The 26,138-nt window shown below is 36.3% G+C and overlaps 1 protein-coding gene across 1 annotated transcript in view; it reads left to right on the forward strand.

Annotated features, from left to right (window-relative positions):
• The window catches only part of LOC113496930 (agrin-like), a 50,423-nt gene that overhangs the window by 19,084 nt on the left and 5,201 nt on the right, over positions 1–26,138 (forward strand). The window contains exons 3-25 of the mRNA XM_026876329.1: positions 3,791–3,826; positions 7,348–7,557; positions 8,315–8,527; positions 9,784–10,008; positions 10,478–10,693; positions 11,034–11,255; positions 13,365–13,468; positions 15,123–15,237; positions 18,734–18,973; positions 19,233–19,538; positions 19,661–19,813; positions 20,417–20,698; positions 20,787–20,933; positions 21,227–21,360; positions 21,507–21,807; positions 22,031–22,192; positions 22,941–23,304; positions 23,417–23,629; positions 23,741–24,135; positions 24,217–24,463; positions 24,576–24,740; positions 24,906–25,102; positions 25,236–25,422. Of these exons, the coding sequence (XP_026732130.1) occupies positions 3,791–3,826; positions 7,348–7,557; positions 8,315–8,527; positions 9,784–10,008; positions 10,478–10,693; positions 11,034–11,255; positions 13,365–13,468; positions 15,123–15,237; positions 18,734–18,973; positions 19,233–19,538; positions 19,661–19,813; positions 20,417–20,698; positions 20,787–20,933; positions 21,227–21,360; positions 21,507–21,807; positions 22,031–22,192; positions 22,941–23,304; positions 23,417–23,629; positions 23,741–24,135; positions 24,217–24,463; positions 24,576–24,740; positions 24,906–25,102; positions 25,236–25,422 (4,834 nt within the window). The remainder of the gene's footprint in view (positions 1–3,790; positions 3,827–7,347; positions 7,558–8,314; positions 8,528–9,783; positions 10,009–10,477; positions 10,694–11,033; positions 11,256–13,364; positions 13,469–15,122; positions 15,238–18,733; positions 18,974–19,232; positions 19,539–19,660; positions 19,814–20,416; positions 20,699–20,786; positions 20,934–21,226; positions 21,361–21,506; positions 21,808–22,030; positions 22,193–22,940; positions 23,305–23,416; positions 23,630–23,740; positions 24,136–24,216; positions 24,464–24,575; positions 24,741–24,905; positions 25,103–25,235; positions 25,423–26,138) is intronic.

Raw genomic sequence — 26,138 nt, forward strand, 5'->3', positions numbered from 1 at the left:
TACCACTTAAGTAAGTTTTAGGGTCGATATTGTAATGGATTCTGTTCCATTAAAATTGAAGCTTGTTTCAATTAAAGGGTAATCAAAAATTTGATTGACTAATTTAATACTGAAAATAATATTTAACAGCATAATTAAGCTACAAAAAACTAAAGTTCTTATACACTAATTCTTTCGAGAAACGTTAATAGACCGTCTCTACAGGTTATTTAGAAGAACCTGCACATTATAAAGAAATTTTATGAGTTACACCGACACGAATGCAAAATAAAGTAAAATTTTCTTTTTAAAATCACTCGTTTTATTTATTTGACTGGTTTACCGCACACAACTGGTTTTGCGGCTACGAATAAACGAACATTTTTTTTTAACAAAACCCGGGGTATTATGAAATTCCCTTTATCTATTTTAAGATATGAGTCAAATCACAGACACTTTAGAATTATTTATTAAAATATTGACTCCATAATCTATGCATTTCATGTACAAATACCCATTATGGACAAAGTAATTTTTTCATAAATTGTGTCTGTACTCATGTGGTGTGCAATAAATACTCTATGTTTATAACACGGGTAGTATGGAAACTCGGGCTGTGTCATGACTATACCTTGCAAATGAGATTACAGCATTGATCAAAAGAATTTCATTCATATTTATTCATTTAGTTAAAGAGTAATGGAAAAACATTTTTATTAAGTTTTCAAATTATTTTCCCTGTAAAGTTGAGACGATTATGTCAGTCATAAAGTTGTGATAACTGTTTAATGAGATCAAAACAACTTTTGTAACTTTTAATGTATTTATTTAACGTTAGATAAAATCAACTTTTTGATGAAAGACGGGTTACTTTTGGTTTTAACGATGTTATTGTCATTCAATGTCCGATAAAGGAAGTTATACTGTAGAATCATTTATGATTTTTTTTGTGTATGTTCTTTTAAGATTTGGTAGGTAAACAAAGGGTAACCCTATCTAAACTATTTCACAAAGTATACTAAGACACATGCCTCTCGCCTAAAAGCACTGTAATACCACGTTAAGATGAGCAAACTTACTATATTGACACTGAAATTTGTACATTTACATTCAAAATATTTCACTTGAAATACTCTAGACGGATAAAAAACACATTTCGCTTGGGTTTGTTTTTTGGGCAAGATGCATCAAACGTTATTTCCCTAAGGCTTCAACAACTATATTACAACTATGTAATGAGTTATTTGAGTAGTGTCCAACTGTTATTAATTCCTCAGGTGGCAATACGACTGGCATGTTGATCTAGTGGTTAGTGACCCTGACTGCTATATCGGAGGTCGTGGGTTCGATTCCCATCCAGGACAAATGTTTGTGTGATGATAACGATCAGATAAAGATAAGAAATAACGATTAGAAATAAAGTATGTTATCAGTTGTCCAGTACTCATTATACATACTTTGCTTAGTTTGAGATTAGATGGCGTGTGAAAAGTTCGAAAAAAATAATAAGAACTGTAGCTGTAGATTCCTTAAAACTTACGAGTTCAAATGTGCATTATAATTATTATGGTTTAAAAGAAAAATATCACAAAATCATTACATTTTATATCACAAACAGATGTTTAATAAATTTATTTCGAACACGTTCTTACAAGAAACGAACTACACAAAGAAGTTCTGCATAGACTGATATGAAAACTTAAACACCGACCAAGTTCTACCATCAGGGAATAGACCATTGTTCGTAACAATGACTTTAAAAATGCAACAACACTGGTTTGCAGGATTGCGACTGTTTATTTCGAATTATAAGAAAAGGAGCAATTCGTTTAACGTCTACGTAATCCTCAGTTCCGCGTCACGAGCACCAGTCTCCTAACATTGTATGCAGCGATCGAATTCGTTTAACACGTGACTGGACACCGGCGGTAGTTTAATAGCCTCGTATATGTAAAGGACAGGCGCGGTCTACGTCCAACCAATTTGCAATAAAACAATATGGCGCGCCGCCCCAGCACACCCCGGCTTGTGGCCGAGCGTTATGCCAGCCTATTGTTGTATTTTATATTTATCCCGACTTGCGACTTCGAACCCATTAGTCGCGACCTCTTTGTGTCATTTATTACCGATGTTACGTCTTCTTTTGAGGCGAAATTAATCCGAGCAACTCTAATGCTTCTGAATCCATTAGTCTCCTTACCTTTTGATATTTTTTGCGACGTACTCGTTACAAGTCCGATGGAAGAAAGCAAGATAAACTAATTAACATGCAACGGAGGGAAATCCGATTAAAATAACTTTTAATGAACCTCTATCCTTTAATATTCATGAAAACGTAGGTATCTACTTAATAAATGACGTCTCAGTAAAGTATTAATTAATACTTTCTGGGCTTATGTATATTTAAATCTCGAAATAATCTTTCATTAACATTAATTTAATCTAATTTGGTAACTTAGGTTTCTTGCTTATGAAGTCCATCCATAGGTATATAATATGAGTTCCAAAAATTTCAATCAAACAAATATTATAATAATGTTTCATTTTTGTGTATGCATTCCACTTGATGCGTATTGTGAATTACTTAGCGTATTTTCGTAGGATATACAAGGGCAGTTCCAAGCATAGACTGAAGACTCTTATCCACTACTTGAACACCGAAAATTCTGTTACGACATCATGTTTGTCGAGCAATCCCTTTGAAATCCAATTTTCCGAGTATGTTTGAGCTGTCGCCTACTCATAGCAGTTGATATAGAATTGTTTATATTTTTATGAGCTACTGTATGACGTCAGCAATTACGGAACAACACTCGCTGGAAATTAATTGCGATTGTTTTGAAACAGCGGGAAAGTTCCGGAAAAAGTAATGAGAACCGCGAAGCATTCGTTTTTGGGTTAAAGGGTTTTAGTACGTACTTAATTGATAAGACAAAAATAAAGGTCATAGTTATAACCTGTAATAAAAAATTGCACAAGCGAAATAAATGTAAAATTTAATTGTATGTTTATAGAGGTACTGTAGGTGTAGGTAAAATAATTTAAAATTTAAATGTGAAATTATTAATTTTAATAAAATGAAAAAGAAATCAAACCAATTTATTAATATTTGGAATAGACAGTTCCAAATAAAACATTGTCGTTTTTTACTGGCTGAAAATAAAAATAAAACGCTCATTATAAATTTAAAAAGCGAACCATAGCGAAAACAAAAAAAAATATTTTTAGCGGGAAAACGCAATACTTGATTGTCATTTATCATAGTTAAACAACAATAACATTTCGTCGGAATACCAAATAGTTACTACGAAATAAACGTATCGTTTTAAATGTAATAACAGTTTACCAACCCTGTATTATTATAATGGTTCTATTTAAATATACGTAAATTTTATAATTGAACATAGTGACCGTCAGTGGCAGTTAAACTTGTTGCGGTGCGAATATAGTCTGGTTTTACAATTACATTATTTGGTTTTGTTAACTAAATGGATAGCTGCTTTCGTATCGGAATATCAGTGGCGGAATTGACAACGAATATGTGTGGTCATAATTACTATAGTGATTTAGTGATGTTAACGTTTTTCAAGTTCACATTTATTTTGACTTCAAAATATTTTTTTTACATTTTAGCGTTATTTTTACCTAGCGGTATATTTTTAGTTTCTCTGTGTTTAAAGTTTATGAATATTGAGTTGAATTTTATACGGTTTACTTTAATTTAAGGCTATAAAGCAGCTATACTATCCTCTTTTAGTAAATTTTTGTAAGATGTAATTATGTAATTAATTATATTTATATTTTGTTACAGATTTACACTATCAACCTCGACCCCCTGCTCCTGAAGGTAAGTACCTTCACTATTCTACCTTATAAATGTATTGAAAATATTTTTCCCCATATTAATACCGAAATACTTTAAAATGATTACTGTATGTTTATTTAAATCGGTTTATAGTTAGTCCGGTCCCATTACCTTTGTAAAGCTCAATTACAATAAAATTAATGAATTGAAAACCAGGATTATGCCCCAAAATTAAATTAATGTGGGCTTTACTTTCGCGGAAACCGTTCGTGTTCACTTGGACTTCATAAATAAGTTGGTAACATTAAAACCACGGATAAAATTATTATTTTAAATGTTTGTTATAGCATTCATATTGTATGACGGTAATACGGTTAATTGGAAAAAATAGTTTTCAAAATTATACTTTAAATTTTAGATTATTATATATATTAAAATAATACTTGATACTTGCAAAGGTTAATTTAATTCATTAAGTGTTACTAAGGCTAGTATATAAAACGATTATAACTATGGATCAAGAAACATTTAATGGAACGTCAGAATAAACAGCGTGACATTTAACATTTTGAATGCAATGCATCAAAATTGTTCTAAAATTGTTCTTAGGCGAACATTTGTATTCCCTCAGAGTTCACGAAAGCAAAGGAGTCACAAACTCTCGGCGTCTGGGATGACATACGAACCTTATGTATTTATATGGACAGTTTAATCAAGAAGTTACAAAAACTATTTTTCCATTTAACGTCTTTAATTGCCCTCATTCCCTCTTTTCGGTTTAGTCAGAGAAACCAAGCAATAAAGCTTAATAAAGAAGTAACTTCGTGAGAGTTGTTTTCTGTATCTGATTCTAAAATACCTTTTAAGTAATGAGGTTTGAAGAACTTAATACTCAAGCCTTGATAAGGAAGTTTTCTTAAGAAATTCTTGTTATCATAATTAAATTTAGTTTGCTCCTTTAATTAGGTTTATCATTCTATTATATGAGTCTGTTCGTCTTCAAAGCTTATCTTTTACTCCACAATCCACATGTGTAGGTACTGTGCGAGTGACATGCCAACTACGTCGGTGTCTCGAGCCAACAAAATTGCTTTGTCTCGTAGACTTTAGGAGGGCGCGTTGCGAATTATGTGGGCTACACCGAGCTTCTATATTATAACGCGTTATTATATTATCTTATTACAACTTATGATCCTAATGGACTTTAATGTTATTACCCATGTTATGTTTAGAATTGACGAATACGTTACATGTACTTTTGGCTCAGCTATAAATAAATTTAATTCTGGTAAGTATAAAGCCTGTAGTACGATGAATTTATAGTGGCATAAACATACTTACAAGTGTGAATCAAGTCACGATAACTGCTATGCAAATGTTATTCTGGGTATGGCGTTTATGTATCGAATATTTTATTAAACCAATTCAATGCAAAATTGCACTGTAAGACCTTATTTATATGGTCTGTAGTATAGTTAACATCGTAAAGAAAAAACTAGATATCGTTTTGTGAAAATGAAGTTTTCTTAAAACTTTATTCAAATAACCTACCTACCTACATAATTTAATCTTTACCCCAAACATAAAGGAATATTCAACGTGCATGTTAGAATTTATCTATACGCAGATAATGTGGATAATTTAAACAGTTCTCGCGCCTGAAAAAGCGGCGCGGTGAATTTCCTAATTTTCTTCCATTCACGAAGCATCCGCCATCATTTTTATCTCCCCTCCCTGTCTCCATTTATCTCGGGCTTCTCCAACAGCGATTCGCGTTCTAACATTTTGTTTGTTTCTTACAAAATTGTTATTTCCGACTACTTTCTTTTCTTAAGCGGATTCGTCTACAGCCTTTATATGAAAGTCAAGGAAATGAGAACGCGGTTGAATTCTGACACTTGACCTCTTTTCTGAAGGCGAATACAATAATAAAAAGCAATTTGTCATTTAAAAAGTTACAGGTTATTTATTTTTCACTATTTGTTTTCTGACCAAGACCCTATCTCAAATAAGTAATCTTATATAACGTTGGTCGTGAGTAATATTAATAATGATTGTTAGTAAAATATAGCATTTCAATAATCATACATACGTAATTGCTTTGTGGTTTCAGTCAATAGGAAGGATAAATTATAACCTCTATTATAATTACAACATAAAAACATGCCAGTCTTAAATATTTATGTGACAATACCTGAGCATTTCAACGGAGTTTATTATATTCGTAGTCGCCGCGTGTTATGCGGTGTATAATTAATTGTGAGTTAGGTTCAGCTTTACACGAAGTTATTTGCCGGCTAGAATGGTACAACTAAAGTCACTTGCAGTCCCTAGCAGGGTACTGAAATGTCTACACTAGCAATAAGCTGCAGCGAGACGACGTTTATTAAAATCAATGAGATCTGACGCAGGTGTTGTCTAGTCTTAAGATTTTCAAACATTCGCACCCTCTTATTGGCACAGGTGTTAAGGTGCTTGTTCTATTTCCCTCGATTATTAAAAATCTAAAGCAATTTTAGACTGTTGGAGTAAAATGGTGTAGAAAAATACGTATGTAACAGTAAGTGGCTAATTTTCTAAGGCTATCAAAATACTGTCGCCAACAAAGTCAGTTCTATCGCTCAATCTAAAATTTCTGAAACGTATCTTTCATAAGTAATTTGTTCGAATTAATTTTGTCATTCATTAACGTTGACTACTCAATTAATAGTCTACAATTGGCAACACTTGGAAGTTGCAAATCTGAATGAAAATTGTGAGATAACTTTTGCTAAGGCGTTGTGCCTTCACGCCCGACAATATCTGCTTAGAATTTTAACAAGACGTTAGAAATCGGTAATCTTTAAAGCCTGCTCTTTCACAATGCTGTGGCGAAAACGGAATCTCGCATCTTACTTTGTCTTCTTAATAATTTAGTCACGCTTCTGACTCCCCAGGTAGAAAATTGGAAATTGTGTCATCCATAGCGGAGTTCACTAAAGAATTACATCTTCTTCAAAATATTCGCTACTGACTTGCGATGGAATTTCAGTTTTATTGGAGTTATTCACGGATGAGCCAGCCGAGGCGACGTTCCTTAATCAATTCCTTCACTTGCCAAATATCTGCGTGAACCACAAATATCTTTTAAGTAATTCATTATAATTTACATTTATAATAATTTAATATTGAAGAAGGAGTTTTAGGAATTCATTTTTTAAACAACCTTTGGGTAGTTGTAGTAGTTGTTTCGTGAAAATGTCATCTTAGAGGACGTCTTTATAAGTATTGAAATGTTATTTATTGTAAATAGTAATAGCACTTCATCTTTAAACGCAGGGCAGGGGTTCCTTCATGATATTATAATGCTTACCTACTAGGTTAAAAATACCAAAGTTATTTAATATGCTATTACTTCATATTTATTTTGTTAAATCAACACCGAATGTCGAATACCAGCCCGCTCGTGTAACAATGTTATTGTTTGTATTACGTTAAATTAAATTAATTTGTATGAAGTTAAATTTTGAGTAACAATTCATTTTGTCGCGGCTGTGAATTTTGAATACCTTTTTATTTTACAGAAGCTTGTGAAAAAACGTTTTGTCGTTGGGGAGCGGAGTGTGTGTCCCTCGGGGACGGACGTGCCCACTGCGCCTGCCCCGCGACTTGCCCCGTGTCCCCAGCGCCCGTGTGCTCGACCGCGGGCCGCACCTACCGTAACCATTGCTACCTGCGGAAGGAAGCCTGCGAACGACGACTAAACTTACGCGTCAAGCATGAAGGCGAATGTGGTGGGTACCGCTCAGCAGCCAGCCGTAACCTCATAAATTTAATTGTGATTAAATGTTGTTCATGTAAATGTAAAATTATATTTTGAGCTGGGTTATTAGGATGAGATCACAGAATTAATGTAGTTATTAATTTAATTTGAAATAATTTAATGAAGAATGAATGTGGGTTTCAACTTATTCCATTAAACTTGACTTTCTTTTAACTGCTGTAATGCCCTATGATGCCTATTCTTGACTGTTTAGACTTGTGCAGAAATATTTGGCCTACGCTTGAGGCTATTAATAGGTCTGAACAGAACGGAACGCTCACTTTCCGTTAAACAAATTGTAAGGTCCATCTCCGAGGCATAGGGAGCGCTAAGGCCACAATTTATGGTGTTTGCCATTGAAATGCTTACTCTTTGATACTTTCTAAAACAAGACCTTGTTGCGTTAATAACGCAATAACCTTAGGTACATGGTCATTGACTCTCACTAAGTAGTAGTCATAACTTGTCAAGTTATTTGAATTGCAATAAAAGGGCTTGGTCAAAGAATGGTTAAGAAACTTATTTTTTGAAATAAAAAATGTAATGACAAAATCTTTGTTTTAGATTCTCATTTTTTACGCAGTTTAATTGAACCGCTAAAATATTTTTAGCTAAATCCAAAACCTTTGCATGTCACATTTCAAAAGGTCTTAGGCACTTTGAAGCTCTATTAATATGTTCTAATAGTATGATCTATTAAATTCACTGTTTTCCATTATTCGGTACAGACGCGGGAGACCCCTGCACAGGTGTGTCTTGCCCAGTGGGCGCCCGATGCGTCGCGGCTTACGGTCAACCAGAATGTAGATGTCCCCGCAGTTGCCAACGACGAAAGCCAGTGTGCGGGACCGACGGCCGGGAGTACGCATCTGTGTGCCATCTCGACAAACATGCCTGTGACAATCAACTTAACATCACGATTAAATATCATGGAAAATGCGGTAAGTGGTGTCTAGGATATATTATCTTATCTGACTCTCTCTGACTCTGAATATACTGTCTCAGAATGACTTTTTTGACGATACGGATAGCCGTCATGATTGGCATGGATAGTGGTCACCACATGGAACGCGCGTAGGAAAAGCATTTATATCTTCCACGAATGGTTGTTCTAAGCCTGGGTGTCTGTGCATGGCACTTAAATGTTTGTGTAACTCCTCCCGAAACAAGAATTAAGTTCATAACAGCGGGAGTGGTTTCATTTTTTCCTGATGATAATCTATTATACATATATTTTCATATATCAGAGCTTTTGAAGTTACTGTTTAATAGCTTTGATGGTGTAAGATGTCGTTCTCATCGCAAGCTAAAGTAATTTTAATTAGGAGTTATTAATTAAAATGTAATGATCTTATATTGTTGGTGTCGATCTTAAAAAGCATAAAAGGAAGTCGTTAGCAGAAGGTCTTTTCTTAATCATAGACGCAGCACACAAAAAGGGTCAACATTTCATTTTGCCCTTGTCAGATGACGTGACTGTCGCGGAATGAAATCGGGTTTTGCAAAGAAACGTGCGTAGAAAGGTGACACGCCTACTGTCATTTCTCCTTTATTCAAAAGTATATACCAACTAAGTATAATGACAGACATTATCATAATGCCTCGCAAAGTACGATTATAAAATATGATGCATAATACTTTCTTATTCGCTGAAAGAGTGTCATCGTTCATAGTTTTCCATATCGTAATACAATAAAAGAAGCAATAAATAACTTGCAGCCCTCAAAGTTAGCCAACTCCAATACGCTAAAATATTTTCCTCATACAAAACATGAATTGGGTCGTCTGTTTTCTTTTTCATAAAAGTAATTTAATCTCCTTACTTTATGTACTTACATTTCGCTAACCCTTTTCACTGAACTTGTCTCAGAATATTCGATCTGAACTAAATTTGTACAAGACCGAATGCCCGCACATTCCAACATCCTTTGTAAGATTCTTTATTTACATTACTCTAGGTTGCTTTGGAGCTTTTATTAGATTGTTTCTCAACACAGTCTGTACTCCTTTATGACCCGGTATTGCTTTACCTACGACTTGTGCTATTGACTTGTGACTTTGACTGTGAACAAACGTAATACATTATGTCAAATAAGTATATTAATAACATAACTCATATAAGTATTATTTGTAAGACATTAAACATTTAAACCAGTGTGTAGTGTTTTCTCCGTTTCATATGGTATTTTTCCCGCAGACCCGTGCTCGGAACACGAATGCCCTGATGGCGGCGTGTGTCAGTTAAATGAAGCGCGCGCGCCAGTCTGCAAGTGTGGTCCGCCGTGCGACCTGCTGGTGCGGCCCGGCTCCGCCGTGTGCGGCTCGGATTACCGGGACTACCCGAGCGAGTGCGCTTTACGACGAGAGTCCTGTCGAACGCGACACCAACTCACCATCGCTTACAGAGGAGAATGCGCTTCCGGTAAATTTTCTTATCTTCCTCCTTACAAAACTCTTGAACTTGGCCCTTATGTTTTTGAAAATCTAATTTTATAATAAATAGGCGTTCGCTTCCAAACCTTAGTCTTCTAATCTAAAATTAAATCTTTATTCGGAAATGTAAAAGCCGGCTTATTTGTATCCCGTGTTGAAGAGACATTTTGTCCTTAGAAAAGTAATTGGGTACGAGCATCGAAGCGTCAAGTCGACCCAAAAGAAATTGCGGGAGGAAAAGGAATAATTTTATTATTTAGTATTAAACTTTTAATATTGGGAGTTGTATCCATCAGCGTTACTGAAATTTTGTGTTAAATTGTTTGTGTAGATGTTAAATTAAATCTGGGTCTGAGGATTAAATAGATTTAAAAGCAGTGTCGGTTGTTATATCTTCTTTTATGAATGGCTGTACAATTACTGAAGGTCGGTTGTTATATTATATTGTTACTTAATAGCTCAACATCCATGCGACTCTGTGAAGTGCGGTTCTCGTGAGCACTGTTCGCTGGACGCTCGCGGCGTGGCGGTGTGCGGGTGCGGCGCGGACTGCGAGCCGGTCGTGCGGCCCGTGTGCGGCACGGACGGACACACGTACGACAGCCGCTGCCACTTGGACCGGGCCTCGTGTCTGGATAATAGAGACTTGCGAGTCGCGTATACTGGGCCTTGCGGTAAGTTGAAGATTTTGGAAACTATGACTATGACGCAGTGCGGGGACATGTCGATGAGTGCAGAGAGCCCATTCCTCACATAAGCAATTTGAACCAGCATCCACAGAACAATAAATAAATAAATTCTTGAAATCGGTCTTAAAAATTCTATAACTACATTTTTTTTTCTTTTAACGAGAAACAATTGAATACGGTTGGACTAGGTTGACATTTAATTTTGTTTACTGAAAATTAGTGAAAATGCCTTATTGTGTAATAACCTACTTAAGCATCATTATTACGAAAAAGAAGTTACAAACTTCACACTACCATATGCTACAAAATTCAAGTACATACCTAGGTGTAGAGAACCCATGCGCCCGCGCGTCATGTCCGTGGGGCGGCGCGTGCGTGGCTCGCGGCGGCGCGGCGCAGTGCGCGTGCCCCGTGTGCGACGCCACGCTCACGCCGGTGTGCGCGTCCGACCACAACACATACGGCTCCGAGTGCAAGATGCGCATGCATGCCTGCCAAGAGGGCGTCGCTGATGGGAAACTAAAAGTGCTCTATAATGGAACCTGCCGTGAGTATTCACTTTTAAGAGAGAAAATAATGGTTTACTCATGCGTATTTATCGGGATTACCCGACTAGGTTGGGATTAAACTAGGCTAGTCGGGCTATCCCTATCAATATGCATGAGTATGCAATAATTAAGAAAAGATATATTTATTCGTAAGAATATGGTATTTGGGATGTTACAAAAATTTTCGCGCCATAATATTCTGCCGTTTCCGGCGTATAAATAAATAAATCATACCTTGTATTCTTTTGAGTTTTGATACAAAAGCTGCGGTCGTAGAAGTAAGTTACAGATCAGTGTTACTGCGAAATGCGAATGCATGTTTCTTTGAGTTTTAATTCGTGAAGCTTCAGATAATACTACTGTGCTTTAGTAAATATATAAGTTCATGCCATGTGCGCGCCCATCACGTAAGGCTCGTAGAAAAAGATGGGCATTATTGTAGCGCGTAGGTTTTTTCCGTAGCATGGTCGGGAGTTTGGTTAGTAGTCGAGTTAGTTATAAATAAAAAAGTATGAATTTTCAACTTTAAAGTATTATTTACATTAACAATGTCACAAAACAAAAATATATATTCTAAATCTACATCTCCGTCTCCTCCCACTCGAAAGTAAAGCTCAAGTTACAAGGCTACTGTAAACTAATTTATTAGAAGAACTTTGCTAATTATATATAGGCAGCCTAAATAAAACTTTGTAAGTGTTGTTGGGAACAAAACTTATCTTTTCAAGACACGATATTTACGATATATTCGCGTGTGATTTATTACTTTAAAGTTCGGTCTTTGTTAACATTATTATAAATTGAAGTCGTTGCATAGGTAGTTTTAATTAAAACCATTCATCACCACGGCAATTATCGTAAAACATCCTTTTGACTCAATCACTAAACTGTAAAAACGGTAGGAAAGAAGTAGTAAAAGTTCCATTTCACCGAATAAAGTCTTTTGAACACGAAAAGAATATAAAAATCGATAGTGCTTGACGCTCGCTTCGTATCTTGCCCTAAAACATACAACGAGAACTCACTTTTACGCTAGATATATTGCAAGTCTGTAAGACTTTCAAACTTGTAATAAGAATAGCCGATCATATTGAATCATTCGGATGAAGTGAAGCTCAAGAGCTTGCAGCATCGCTCTCAAAATTTAATAAGCCTCAGTGTACTTTTACACGAACACTCATTTATTTTCACTGAAACTCATTCACTGCAATTTGTTCGCGGGCCTCAACGCTATAATAAATTATACGTAACTATATCATTGTGCACTGAAATGTCAATTAGAGATTAAAATGGCTGAATTGAAAATGAAAGCAACGCGGATTGATGGGCGGAGAAAGCGGATTAATTTTATAACATTAATAAATTATTGAAACAATATTTGATTGAGACGTTCAGCGGCGTGTAGACACAGTTTATTGGAATTTCTTTTAAAAGCTGCCAAGCTTACCACTTCCCGATAAATCAGAGGCAACTTTAAATAAAATTACAGCTAATCAATCACTCTGTTTCACAATTACGTTAGAGCTCAATTTATGGACGTTGTATGATAAATGTGTTACGGTGTACATATTTATCTAATTGACATGTTCGGGATTCTGTTTTTGTCATATCGAAACGAATGTTCCTTTGTAATTGAACTGGAGGTCTGTTCTTCGTTATTACATATTTTCAAATACAAAGCGAGATTTTTTGTAACAGGTACTGTATTGTACTCGTATTTTTTTGAACCTGTACACAATCTGATAATGTAGAATGATAATGGTTCGCATGTTTCTATAGTAATTTTCCATTTGTGTGAATGTTAAATAAGTTTAGTTTACATGATAATTTATTAGATGAGAACATTTTATCTGTATTCCGAACTCTGATCTCGCAACTTCAATAACAAATTTTCAACAATCATTTTCTCTGTCAGACTAGCTGCTGCGCGCGACTTGGTCTGTTAATAATATAGATTCTTAAAAAAAGATATATAATTTTAGAGCGCACACATCTTCTTCCTGTTTTGTAACAAATTATATTATTCCTATAAGCTTTCTCAATAAATCTCTTCAGCTTTATAACATAAGTATACATATAGGATGTTCTTATAAGTGTATATCATTCAGAGACTTGCTCGGACATCATGTGCAAAGGCGGTGGCGACTGCGTCGTTGACGCCGACACCGGCCGGCCCACATGTCGCTGCAACCACAACTGCACGGAGGCGCAGGTATTGTAACTTAATTTACTACACCCATATTTATTGGACATTCGGACGTGGTATTCACGAAATTTGGACTAGGTAGAATATACAGACAGAATATCTCCTACATATCCACAAATTAAGCTTGTAGTATTGAGTTTAGATCGAAATAGATCGAAATGGATAGAAATTTGTAACTGTAAAAGGTACTTATTTCTTAATTTGTTAAATAGTTTATGTCACACAAATCAGTAAAATCACAACATGATTTATATTCGTAGTCATCAGTGTGTGACTTCAAATTAATAAAATAGTAAGTTTATGAATAAAGATTTTTGTTTAAATCACGTGTGTTTTGTTTGTGAAAATAAATGATCTTGGGAGGGGATTCTAGTATGTATCAAAACGCACGTTACGATTTTTATGGCAAATTTCTATGACTACAAGTAGCGATTTCCTGACTTATTAGCGTAGTAGTAGGTATTTATTCGGTCCATACTAATATTACCGGTTTGCATGTAACATTCCTGTGAAATTCTCTTGGACCAACCAAGCAATATGTACCCCTAAGCGGTGAGATTCTGATGAGCCAGCATTCTGAGGTTCCTTACTTACTTGTTAATCTATTATAATTAATATGTGTAAGCTGCTTCATTACTTCATAGCTCTGCGGTATTAAGAGACAATATATTGAGCAATTACATGTTAAGTTATGGCAGTTATCAACTCAGCTCAAGTTGTGACTGTTCCAAACTAGGTGCGATCTAATGCGGAAATTTCAGAACAGATTTAATGTTTCTGACCAAGGTAGCTAATTGACTGAAATTCGAGAGTAGCAAGAAATAATAGCAGGTGGTTTATGTAATACCCTTAAAAGCCTTTGAATGTTTGCCGGTCACATGGTCACTGCCATACAGCTCATTTTGTAGAAAACGTCGTCAAAAGAGGTTTCTCAATTTTAAATCCATTTTGTAGCAAGTACTTATGAGTACGATAAATTTATCATATAAATATGAAACGTAATGATTGCATCTTAAGAACCTTAGAGCATCAATTGAGAATTGTTGTTATTCAAAAAGTACTTTTAAAATTTATTAGATACTTATTTTAATAACTTCTAAGGTCTACAGTTTCAAACCAATCAAGTTAAGCCGATTTTAAACAATACACCGAAATAAGCTGCGGAACAATACATAATTGGTAAAAGAGAAGCTGTGATTATATTGGTTTGTTTTGTGAATCGGATTATAATAAGTCTTACGTCAACATCTGAGATATTATTGGTGAAATAATAAGATTATATTTTATGTATTATGTTTAAATAATATGAAATGCTATAGGGCATTGTTTTTTTTAATAAAGCATCGACTATTTTCCCTTAATATTACACAATCGTTCTATGATGTTTTTTTTTTGTCTCAATACCAAACATTTGAAAAGTTTTTACATCTTTTAGACGTAATGAACACTATTAAACGGAATTTCTTTAAAAAAGTGACTGATAGTATTAACATTAGGTGGAACAAAAAATAAATTCTTATGATATTTCTGAATGCTGTCTTAAAAGGAAAAAAAAAATAACTTAAATATCTCTCGGTAACATTTATTTACTTATTAACGAAATTTTTGAATGGTAAAAACGTAATATAAATATTACATGTAAACGGATATTTCCTGACAGGAGTCTGACGTGGTATGCGGGAGCGACGGCCAAACCTACCCATCGCAATGTGAGCTGGACTCGACAGCGTGTCGCGAACAAAGTGATCTGCGGCTTGCCTACAAAGGCGATTGCGGTGAGTCTAAGCTCATTTACATTACACTGTTTACCATATGACAAAGAAAACATGTAACAATGTACGTAAAGGTACGGTCAGCTTACTCAAACAGATTTCCAAAACAACAGTTCATAGTAAAATTTAATAAGGTACTGTTCTCCACTAAGGCAGCAAAATAGTAAGGCAGTAACATTTTAAACACTAATTCCTACACGGCAGTGAAAAATACTGATACTTTTAAAATCAGTTGCACTAACTGATTTGTGTTCCTGACCGTACCCATATACTTATAATAGCAGACTTATAACGCCTTCTGGCCGTTTTACAGACACTTAAACCTCCATATATCAACTGTAGTGTCTGATTATTATGGAATTATCGAGGTTGTACCATTATGTGTCATTGTATCAACCATGACACTAAATCGTCATAAATTTTCAGATTAGCTTCTAGTATCGATATTTGCTAATATTACGGTTCTATTTAAATATATAACCAAACAGTTTTCAATTGTATCTAGCTAGTAGTTTTTAGAAGCATTTTGGTTCGATATGCAAAAATAATGCATTTCATATGCCTAAGTAGTAACTATTCGCTGCGTTAATCAAATCCTCTTCTGCTTTGTTATATACTTAAATCTTTTTTGCCTACTTGAAATATAAACTTTCGTTTAATTAATGATAGTGTTTTGAATAGATATTTTATGTTTAATTAAATATTTAAATTCGGCTATTCAATAGATAGTAGGTACAATTTGAATTGATCTAAATTAAAAATAAAAACGTAAATACCATTCACTTTTAGGATTCCGTACATAAAGGCTAAACTCGGAACCCTATTACTGAGGCTTTGCCATTTGTCCGTCCATCAGACACAAGACTATCTTATGAATCGAGCGACAGTTGTAATTTGATGAAGTATCTTTGCTGTTCTGTTGCCTCTAAAAATAAAGTTCGAGCAAAAGCAACTGACTTTGCTGTGGCCATAAATTTGATGAATAAATTTGAAAGTGGCAACCCAAAAATTCATTTGTCACCCAATTTTTTATACTTTCGCCTGTAGTTACAAAAGCCTCAGTGTATTGAGTCCGACTTACACTTGACCGGTTTAATAAATAACATAGTGAAAATAACTTTAATAACATTGGTGGAAGCATCAAACTCGAGTTTTAATTTCAGTAGTTCTCTCCATGTTACGTTATTAGCCAGACGATTACACTATTAGCTACTAAAAGCTTTTAACATAAAATTACGTAAAGTAAACCATAACCAACTTCGTGCTTTATCGCTAGTGGATTATTCGAAGTTTTCACTTTAAATTGTTAAATTGATGTTGATAGTTTCAGCTATTATATCAATATTCTGATTAAAACGAAAAGCTGAAAGTGTTAGTGGAAAGTTTTGTTGAGATAACATCAATGTGTGTTAGCCGCAATTGTCTGAGACCGTATTAATAGACCTTTAAACGTATGCACAATATGCCTATAACGTATTTGTGAACTTACCGTAACAACTAAACATGTTAATCACTTAACATGCAAAGGATTACGTCCCTGAGATTTTTTTCAATATCCAAAATGTCTTAGAAGTGTTTCCGACCATTCTGTAACTGCTCTCTGACAGTCGTTCCTTCTTTGGACTGATCACCGACAAGACGTTTTCTTTTAGAGAGATTCATTGATGTACCTAGCGTTTATGTATTATAGTTAGAAGTAGCAAATTTAGATTTGACCATCATTTAACCGAAAAACCAACAAAAGGCTACAGAAGCCCACCAAATAATACACCATGTGCATTAAACTACAGGTTTTCGGATTAAAATACACAAATAGAAAACCAAGCATGAATAAGGTCAAAGGTACAATGCTTTTATGTTCATATGTGGAGCGAGAGTTCAGAAATTTTAATTAATCACTTGTTTGTTAGAAAGTTGTAGATATAAAGGTGAGGTTAGAAGATTGATGGCAGCATCCCTGTTTCAACTTTGTTAGTTACCGCAGCAAACGGCGATTAATTTTTACTAAAAAAACATTGTCTCAGACGGGTTTTATAAAAACGTACCATTTTTAAAAGGATAGATACGCAAACGGGTAAAATAACACGAGGAATATTTCATGTGAGCGTGTTGTATAGTTAGGAACCAAAGTCTGATGACGATCATAATCGAAATACTTTCACACAATTACACGCTACAAAAAGATTTAAGCGTCTTCATAGCGTAGCGTGATCGAATAGTGGTAGAAATACTTTAGTCTAGAATCATTTAATAGATTTTTTTTGTACACAAATCCTTGTTATTATTTTTCTTGCTGAACGTTTCTACTAAAGGCAAACTGCCTTATCTTACCTCTACGAGAAAGTACAGAGTTTTATTGTAATAAATGAGTCTGTCTTATGAACCTGCAATAGGCTTCGGTATAACGCTGGGGGAATTGAGATCGATACCGGATTAAAGTCTCTCCATGAAGGGAGTAGGTACCCGAAATAGAGTGATATTAAATAATGCCTTTGTCAAGGATTGTGATGTGCATCACTTATTAAATAACTTTACTGATAAAGTTATTTTACATCAACTACCAAAATAGCAATAATTTGCAATATATCAATCTTTAAGAAATTTCATTGATTATTATTTTTTCTATTTTCGAAAACAAATAACAGGAGCGTAGCTACTTGCTTAATATCTAGAAATACAATGTTAAAACTTAAAGCACACTATGGTCCTCTACACTCTACAAATTAAATGCTTAGTTGGGTATCTACTTATAAATATTTTGATTCAAAAGTTTTAGAAAGTATAATGAGGGTCCCTAAACTCAACCAGTTATAAAATAAAAGATTATGTATAATAAATAGGGCTTTTAATATTACATGTACCTATTAAGCAATCCATTAATTTGAGGGTTCTTGTTAAAGATTACCAAACTTAGTTCCAACCAATTTCGGCCGCAGTTATTGTTGTGTCTACAGTGTTCTTACTTTAAAATTTTATAACAAAACAGCTCCTTACATTTTCCGTCCGGTATTAATCGACCGCTTTCACAAGACTTTCATTTTGCGGAGAAGTGGTAAACAATTGTTATTAAATTTGCACGGGTGTCTACCCTCATCCCTCAATGAGGGAACGAGGAAGCCTAATTTTCCTTAGAGGCAGAATGAGAAAGTACGATAGGAAGCACACAATTGTCCCCCGTAATGACATTATCTGTGCAGCCATTCGTTTCTTGGAAAACTTCAGCCGGGGTGCTTACAAAGTCGTAACCTTGCCAAGGCAGACAAAATAAAACTCGTGCTTGCAGTATTATTTATGACCTCGGCACACGTTTGTACCGACATTTGGAAACCTGATATAGTTTTCTTAAACTTTGCTGGCGTTTTCTATAATAAAAACCTTTCACCCAAAACTCTCAACTTTTTACTTGGTGAAAAAATGATTGCAATACAAGAAAAGTATTTTCGAATTTTTTAAATTGTATTTTTATGAAAAGTAAATTTAAAGAAAATGTTATTAACAGCACTATGCGAAGGGGTACAATGTGCATTTGGAGCACATTGCTCAGCTGGTGAGTGCATATGTCCTACTGACTGCACTGGCGCCGCCCGAGAACCGGTCTGCGGCAGCACGATGCAGACTTATCCCAATGAGTGTGAACTACAGAAAGCAGCTTGTAGACTGCCACCTCCAGCAACACTACACGTCATCTTCTACGGAGACTGCAAGGACAGACTAGCTGTTGTACCACCAATTGCTATGAGTACGTATCAATTGTGTATTTAATGATCTTTAACCTTACTAACTACTACTAAATCTAATAAAATGGTAGAAAGGTACTAAGGTATTATTAAAACAAAAAAGTTACCATAAAAATTAAACAAACTGAAAATGTTAACAACCCGACCGACATCAACCCAGTTGTTAGCAGTAATTTCAATAAAACGACCCATCGTCGATCAATTAACTAACTTTCCGCTTTATCGCTTGACTAACATGCAAATATTTGGTGGGGTGGGTAGCAACGACCGCGATGACCACGACGGAGGCCGAAGACGGTTCTACGGACGCTTGGAGTGCGACCGACCAGGACGGCTCGGCCAACTCGTCCGCTTGTCGCGATATCCGCTGCGACTTTGGGGCCAGCTGCGAAATTGGCTCCGACGGATATCCCCGCTGTTCCTGCCTTTTTGAATGCACACATGATAACGAATATTTCCCCGTGTGTGCGTCCGACTTCAGACTCTACACTAGTCTGTGCGCTATGCGCAAAGAAGGTTGCCAAAAACAACTTGAACTAAGACTTCGGCCGTTGGATCTATGCAAAGGTTCGTTAAGCGCTTACTAACTATACTAATTCTAACCAATCCTGCAAAATTTCTATTTTATTTTTAAAATATATTGGAGTAAAATCAAAATAGTTTTGGCAATAAATTGTTGTTAACCACAGGTATGGAAGTAAGACCCTGCGGTAATAACAAAGCGATGGTCGATCATACAACTGGCCTCGAAATAGACTGTGGTAACGGCCCACACCGACAGGATTGCCCTGTTGGCAGCTACTGTCATATCACACTGACCGCGGCTAGGTGCTGCCCGAAAAGTGAGTAAACACATTTTCACATAGAAATACTTTAGAAGCAGCGAAACCATATTAGCGCTGATTAAAGCTTGTGCTCACGAATTGTGTTCACTAAAACAGAAATAGAAATCGGGAAACTGCAGCAATTACTTTTATATTGTTATTTGGTTTAATTAAAACCAAATGTATTCAGACTCATTAAGTCTCAGTGTCCATTATCCTAATTGAAAACACTGTTCATTCTAACTTTATTTTCCAACATTTAACATTCGATGAGTGTAATTTGCATTGTTACAAATGCAACATTTAGCGGTTACTATCGTACTGCAATATTATTTAATATCTAAATATTTATGTTTTCAATACTAAGCGATAATGAAAAAAAAAAACATGTTTTTCAACGAGAAAACATTACTTTTACAAATTTAAATATAACGCCAAACTGGTGATTTATCAGAGTGAAGCTAACGGTACACGGCACCAGCACTAAATTGGATACAATCACGCTAGCCGTCGCCGCTTTGGGTCTTTTGTCTCCATCTTTTAAAGTAGGGTATTTTACTCACTTGTGTGTATCACATGAAAATGAAACTTGAGTAATAAATTCAATAAAACATTATGCAGACGATTCGAGACAATCTGAAGAAAAGAAGATATCTCATTGTTCGGAAACGTCCTACGGGTGTTGTTCGGACGGTTCGACCGCAGCTACTGGGCCTAATGAGGAGGGGTGCCCAATCACGAGTTCGACTTGCGGTTGTAATCGGCTCGGGTCAGTGTCGGATCGATGCGATGAGGACGGACAGTGTGTTTGTCGTCCCGGCGTCGGCGGACTCAAGTGCGACCGTTGTGAGCCCGGCTATTGGGGGCTACCGAGGATCGGTTCCGGGCATACAGGCTGCATTCGTACGTATAGTTTTCCTTAAACTTTGCGATGCCGATGGCAAACCTTGACTTTTAACAATTCAATACGTTCTATATATTTCTATTTTAGCATGTGGTTGTTCCGCATTTGGGTCAGTTAGAGAAGATTGCGAACAAATGACAGGCCGATGTGTTTGCCGAACTGGGGTTCAAGGACAAAAGTGTACCGTGTGTGCCGACCACAGGCGCAGATTAGGACCCAACGGGTGCTCTGACCGTAAGTCGTTCGTTTTCTTTAAAAAACACCAACCCACTCTTCACTGAGATTTAGGGTCCTCATTACATAGGTACTTACAACAATGCCATGCCTGACCCTTGTCAAGATGTTTTTGTATTAACCGTTTTCCTTTTTTACAGGTAGGTAGTTACTTAAGTACGATTATGTGCATGTACTTAATTTCCTTTCTTTTTTATGTAAAACAAAATGAGTTTCAAAGAATATTCTATACGTACAATGCAGATTATTTACAGAAAGTAGAGTTTTAAATAAATAACAAAACATTATTTTAGCTGAAACGGGTGGCGTTGTATCTTCATGCGCTGAATTGTCTTGTTACTTCGGTGCTGTTTGTACTGAGCGCACAGGCGGCGCGCTGTGCGAGTGCGCAGCCGCACCTTGTTCAGATAGTGACACCAACATGTTGGTAAGTACACACACTTTACTCTAGCACATCATTTCATTGCAATTTCAAAGTTATACTCGTATATTCCAAAGTTGTGAACAATTTATTCGCTTCGGAGAACCTTGTAACTTCCGGTGAAACATAGTAAGTTTAACCAAAACCAACAGGTATGCGGTAGCGACGGGAAAACTTATGAGTCTGAGTGTCACCTCAAATTGCAAGCGTGTCGCACGCAAGAGGATATCGTGGTGCAAGCGTTTGGGCCATGTAAGTTGGGGGAAGTGGCTGGCACGGCCGGGCCACCGCGACCTTCGTCACCCATACAGTTCACACAGCAGGACGACGGCGCCGCTTCTAAGTCCACCAGGCACCTGCTCAACCCAGATAAATACTATAATAAATACGACTGGACTAGAAAAGAAACACCCAGTGACTTTGACAGCATTCTATCTGGACAGAAATTCAAAGGTGAGTCCTGTTGCTCTATTTTAATTCACCCGTATTTTCAGGTGAACTGAAAAGATATATCATTTTTTGTCTTGCCATAATTTGAGTCTCTTGAAAGGTTTATTATAGTACTCAAAACATATTCCACGCCGATCTAACGATTTTTAATGACGTATTAGAGCTTGACTACCGCAACACTATCTTTTTTTTCATACCTATAATTAACAACTCGAAATTCTCGTAGCGACAACAGCAACAGTAGGTTCTGGGTCAGTGGGAGCTTTATTGGGCGACTTGTGCGCGGACGACGCGGACTGCGCGGCGCTGCCGGGCGCGGAGTGCTCGCGCGCAGCATGTGTTTGTCGCGCTGGACACGTGCCGACCATGCATCGGAAAGCGTGTGTTGGTAAGTTTTACATCATAATTACATATTATTTGATGTTTTAAAGAACTTATTGTTGTTATAACCTTTGAAGATATTTTATGCCACGTGAGGTCACAGGCGTGTAAACAAGTTTTATTTCTCAGACTCGAAGCAATCTCGTGTATTTAAATGACAAGTGAAAATCAGGTCTTGTTAATATAAAATACCCATACATTTGAAGATTTATATGTCTGTTTAAACTTTAATTTTTGTTTCCTGTTTAAACCATGTTCGAAGCTTATCTTATTTAGTCGTATCATCATGAGGTTAAGAAAGTAAACCCATTCCACCTACAAATCCAGAGTCGCCGATTATTGAAAGTGTGTTTCTTGTCGTTCAGTTCCCTAAAACCTGAAGTGTTTCATTTTATTCCTTTTAGCAAACACAATGTTTGCAAGTTTAGCAAATAACAAATTTGTGAAAGCCCTTTTGGGCTGCAACTCAATAATCTTCGGATCCTCAAACAAACTTTGGGAACTCCACATAAGAAAAAGTTTAGAAATAGTTTCGCTCTACAAGTTTGACCTTTGAGGGCAATCATGTCCTTGGTCAAGGATCGACTTTTATATAATCACTTAGTCAGGCCTGTAAACTGTCAATTTTTTGTTACTACTCAGGTCCTTGTCTAACTGACTAGCAGATATCACGAAACTTTAAATTATGTTATAGCATTAGTCAATATGCAGTAGTTTATGTGCATGAAAACAATAGTTTCTATTTCATTTCACAGAACAAGTTCCTCAGGAAACAACCGAAGAGTATAGTGCTTGTTTGTCAGAGCCATGTTACAACCTCGGCACTTGTATTGATTTGCCTGGATCCACTTACACGTGCTTGTGTGCCGGCCCTTACACAGGATTGAACTGCGAATCTCTCGCAAAGGACGGACTTTTGGGAAGCTACATAGAGACTCCATCGTTCGACGGCACGTCTTATATAAGGCTGAAACCCTTGAAAGCTTACCACAAGTTGAATATCGATATCGAGTTTAAAGCCTTTTCCGAGAACGGCGTAATATTGTACAATCAGCAAAAACCTGACGGCACCGGTGATTTTGTTTCACTCGCTTTAGTCAACGGATATTTAGAGTTTAGGTGAGCAATATTTTCTTGCATTCAGAACAAATGTAATAAAATGCAAATATCATTGAATCCAAGAAAACGGGATTTAGAATTTTGCTTATATTTATTTTCATTCTCGATACAGGTATAATCTTGGAAACGGAGTGTTAATACTTACTTCACTAGAAAAGATAACTCTAAACGAGTACCACAAGGTGTCGGCCAAGCGATACCATCGAGACGGGATTTTATCAGTTGACGATATGGAAGATGTGGTCGGCCAGTCCAGTGGCCATTTAAAAGCATTAGATCTGAACGAAGACGCCTACATTGGCAGCGTACCTACAAACTTCTCTAGGTAGATAAATCCAATATTTTATGTTGCTAAATACCTCTTAACCTTCTAGATGGTTACCGCTTCATTGTCTCGTAATAAGTAATTAAGTACATGATTAATTTCTCCATCCAGAGTCTTCGATAACATCGGAACGCGCAGCAGCTTTATCGGCTGTGTCAAATCGTTAAGGATAATACGTCATCAAGTGACAAAGAAATTGGGTCGTCCCGACTCATTAGTCGTTGCTATAGAAAATGTTCAAGAGTGCCAATCTAGCCCATGTATGAGCATGCCGTGCAAAAATGGCGCTACGTGTAAATCAGTAGACGGGTCGACAACCGAATATACTTGTAGCTGCCCTATCGGATTTCAAGGAGCCAATTGTGACGAGAGATTAGATCCGTGCGAGTCGAATCCCTGCGGATATGACGAGGGACTATTGTGTGACATCGGAGCCGACGGCGGACACGTCTGTCGATGTTTGTTTGGAGGCGAAATCGGCTCTAATGGAAATACTTGCAACAATGGTTAGTTGAATACTGTCAACCGACAATTACTTTTTAGGGAAATCATTTTAGTAAAATGCTAAGTTCCCAATTTGTTTACAGATGTAACTGTAGTACAAGAGACCTGGTCCCCTCAGTTCAATGGGACGAGCTACGTAGAATTACCGCCACTTGAAGGGCTGGGAAAAGCGTTCCGCATTGAAATTTGGTTTTTAACGAACCGATTTTCCGGAATGCTCCTTTACACGGGCCAGTCTAATAAAGCCAAGGGGGATTTTGTAGCGATTAACCTGGTTAATGGTCACCTTCAGTTTAGGTTCAATTTGGGAAGCGGTATTGCTAATATAACGTAAGTACCGTCTTTAAAACTTAGGAAGGAATGTATCTTGTGTTTAAATTGTTATTAAGTTTAGAACGCTTTTATGACTTTTTGTTTTAAATATTGTTTAACAAATTTTAAGGTCGCCAGTGCCAATAACAAAGGGTCGATGGCATAGGGCACGGGTATCTCGATATGGGCGTCATGGAAGTCTCCAGTTAGACCATCACCCCACCCAGAGAGGCAACTCAGCTCCTCCATTAACGCATCTGGAACTCACATTACCTCTCTTTATTGGATCATTGCCGTAAGTCTACATCTGCAAATTTTATTATGATCCCGTATGTTCTCTATCTTCTTTGATAAATTTCATTTCTATCTATTTTAGTATTCCACCGTCAACCAACTTCAATTTTTGCAATGTCATTGTGACTTTTATTTCAATTCGAATATCTTTGCCCTCTTTCCCTAGCTCATATATTCGTCCGCACAAGATGTCAGGCGTGACCAGCAGTTTCATAGGTTCAGTGCAACAGGTATTTGTTAATGGCAATCCTTTGTCTCTGTATGGGGCTGACACGGCTAAGTGTTCCATAGTGCAAGATGAGGATCGCTTGCCTTGTGCCACTACTGGTGTTACTAAATATACGGGACCTCCCTGCGGAGAAGGTGAGCAAACACAAATATAGGTTGTTTAATGAATTGATAAATCTATAAGGTTTAAGTTTATCTCATAACCTACTTAATTTCTGTAATGCGTAATCAAATTGTAAAAATATTAATTTCTTCACATTAAAAATAGAATTGACACCCTGCAAGAACAATGGCTCCTGCATACCTCTACTCAATGAATACAAGTGTATTTGTCGAGACGGATACCAAGGCAGGAACTGCGAGGTTCAAATCAACGTCGAAATGCTCAACGAACGAACCCCAGTCAAGTTCGATGGAAACAATTACTTCTCGTACAGGAGTAGAGGCAGTCGCAGGTAAGAGAACAATAACACGCTACGAGTATAAAATATACCAAGTGTATGAAATATCTTAATGTGCAAAGTTCGTATTTCTGAACAAAACTTAACTGAGGCGCACTACAGAGTTATAAATTCGCCAGTTTACGAATATGGTTCTGCGTCTCGACTTTCTTGTCTAACTTACTTACACTTGATATTGTATTTAGGTTTTATTACTCTATCTACTAATAATGTCTTGTTTTAATGTTCGCGTGTATCGAATGCCGTCATCAAAAATATTCCTCGATTTGTATGCTAAGTGATGTCAATTATAACTGATACTAATTTTCTATCTTTTTAGCTTACATACTAACAAAGACGTCGGTGAAGGACACTATGGTGTAAGATAACACTTGAAGGAAACAACAGATAATTACATTAATTAGTCGTAATACATCACAACTTAGTTTAGGTAAAACAGTATGTTTCTATTATTTTTGTCGTAGTTTCAGTCAAAGTGGGGACATTAGGCAGCCGCGTGGTTTCATAAACATGAATACTTAATAGCAGCGTGGAAATTTCTCCACTTAAATTGTAATTTGAATAGTGGCTTGGTTTTAATAATACATATTAGGACCGTTTACATCTAAAGCTCACCTCAAAATACCTTTCTTCCTATATCGCAAACAGAACTAGAAATATTTCCGTACAACGTTAATCTGCCAACAAAATGTTCAATGTTCAATAATTTT

Source organism: Trichoplusia ni, chromosome 8, assembly GCF_003590095.1.
Source record: "Trichoplusia ni isolate ovarian cell line Hi5 chromosome 8, tn1, whole genome shotgun sequence".
Taxonomy (NCBI): domain Eukaryota; kingdom Metazoa; phylum Arthropoda; class Insecta; order Lepidoptera; family Noctuidae; genus Trichoplusia; species Trichoplusia ni.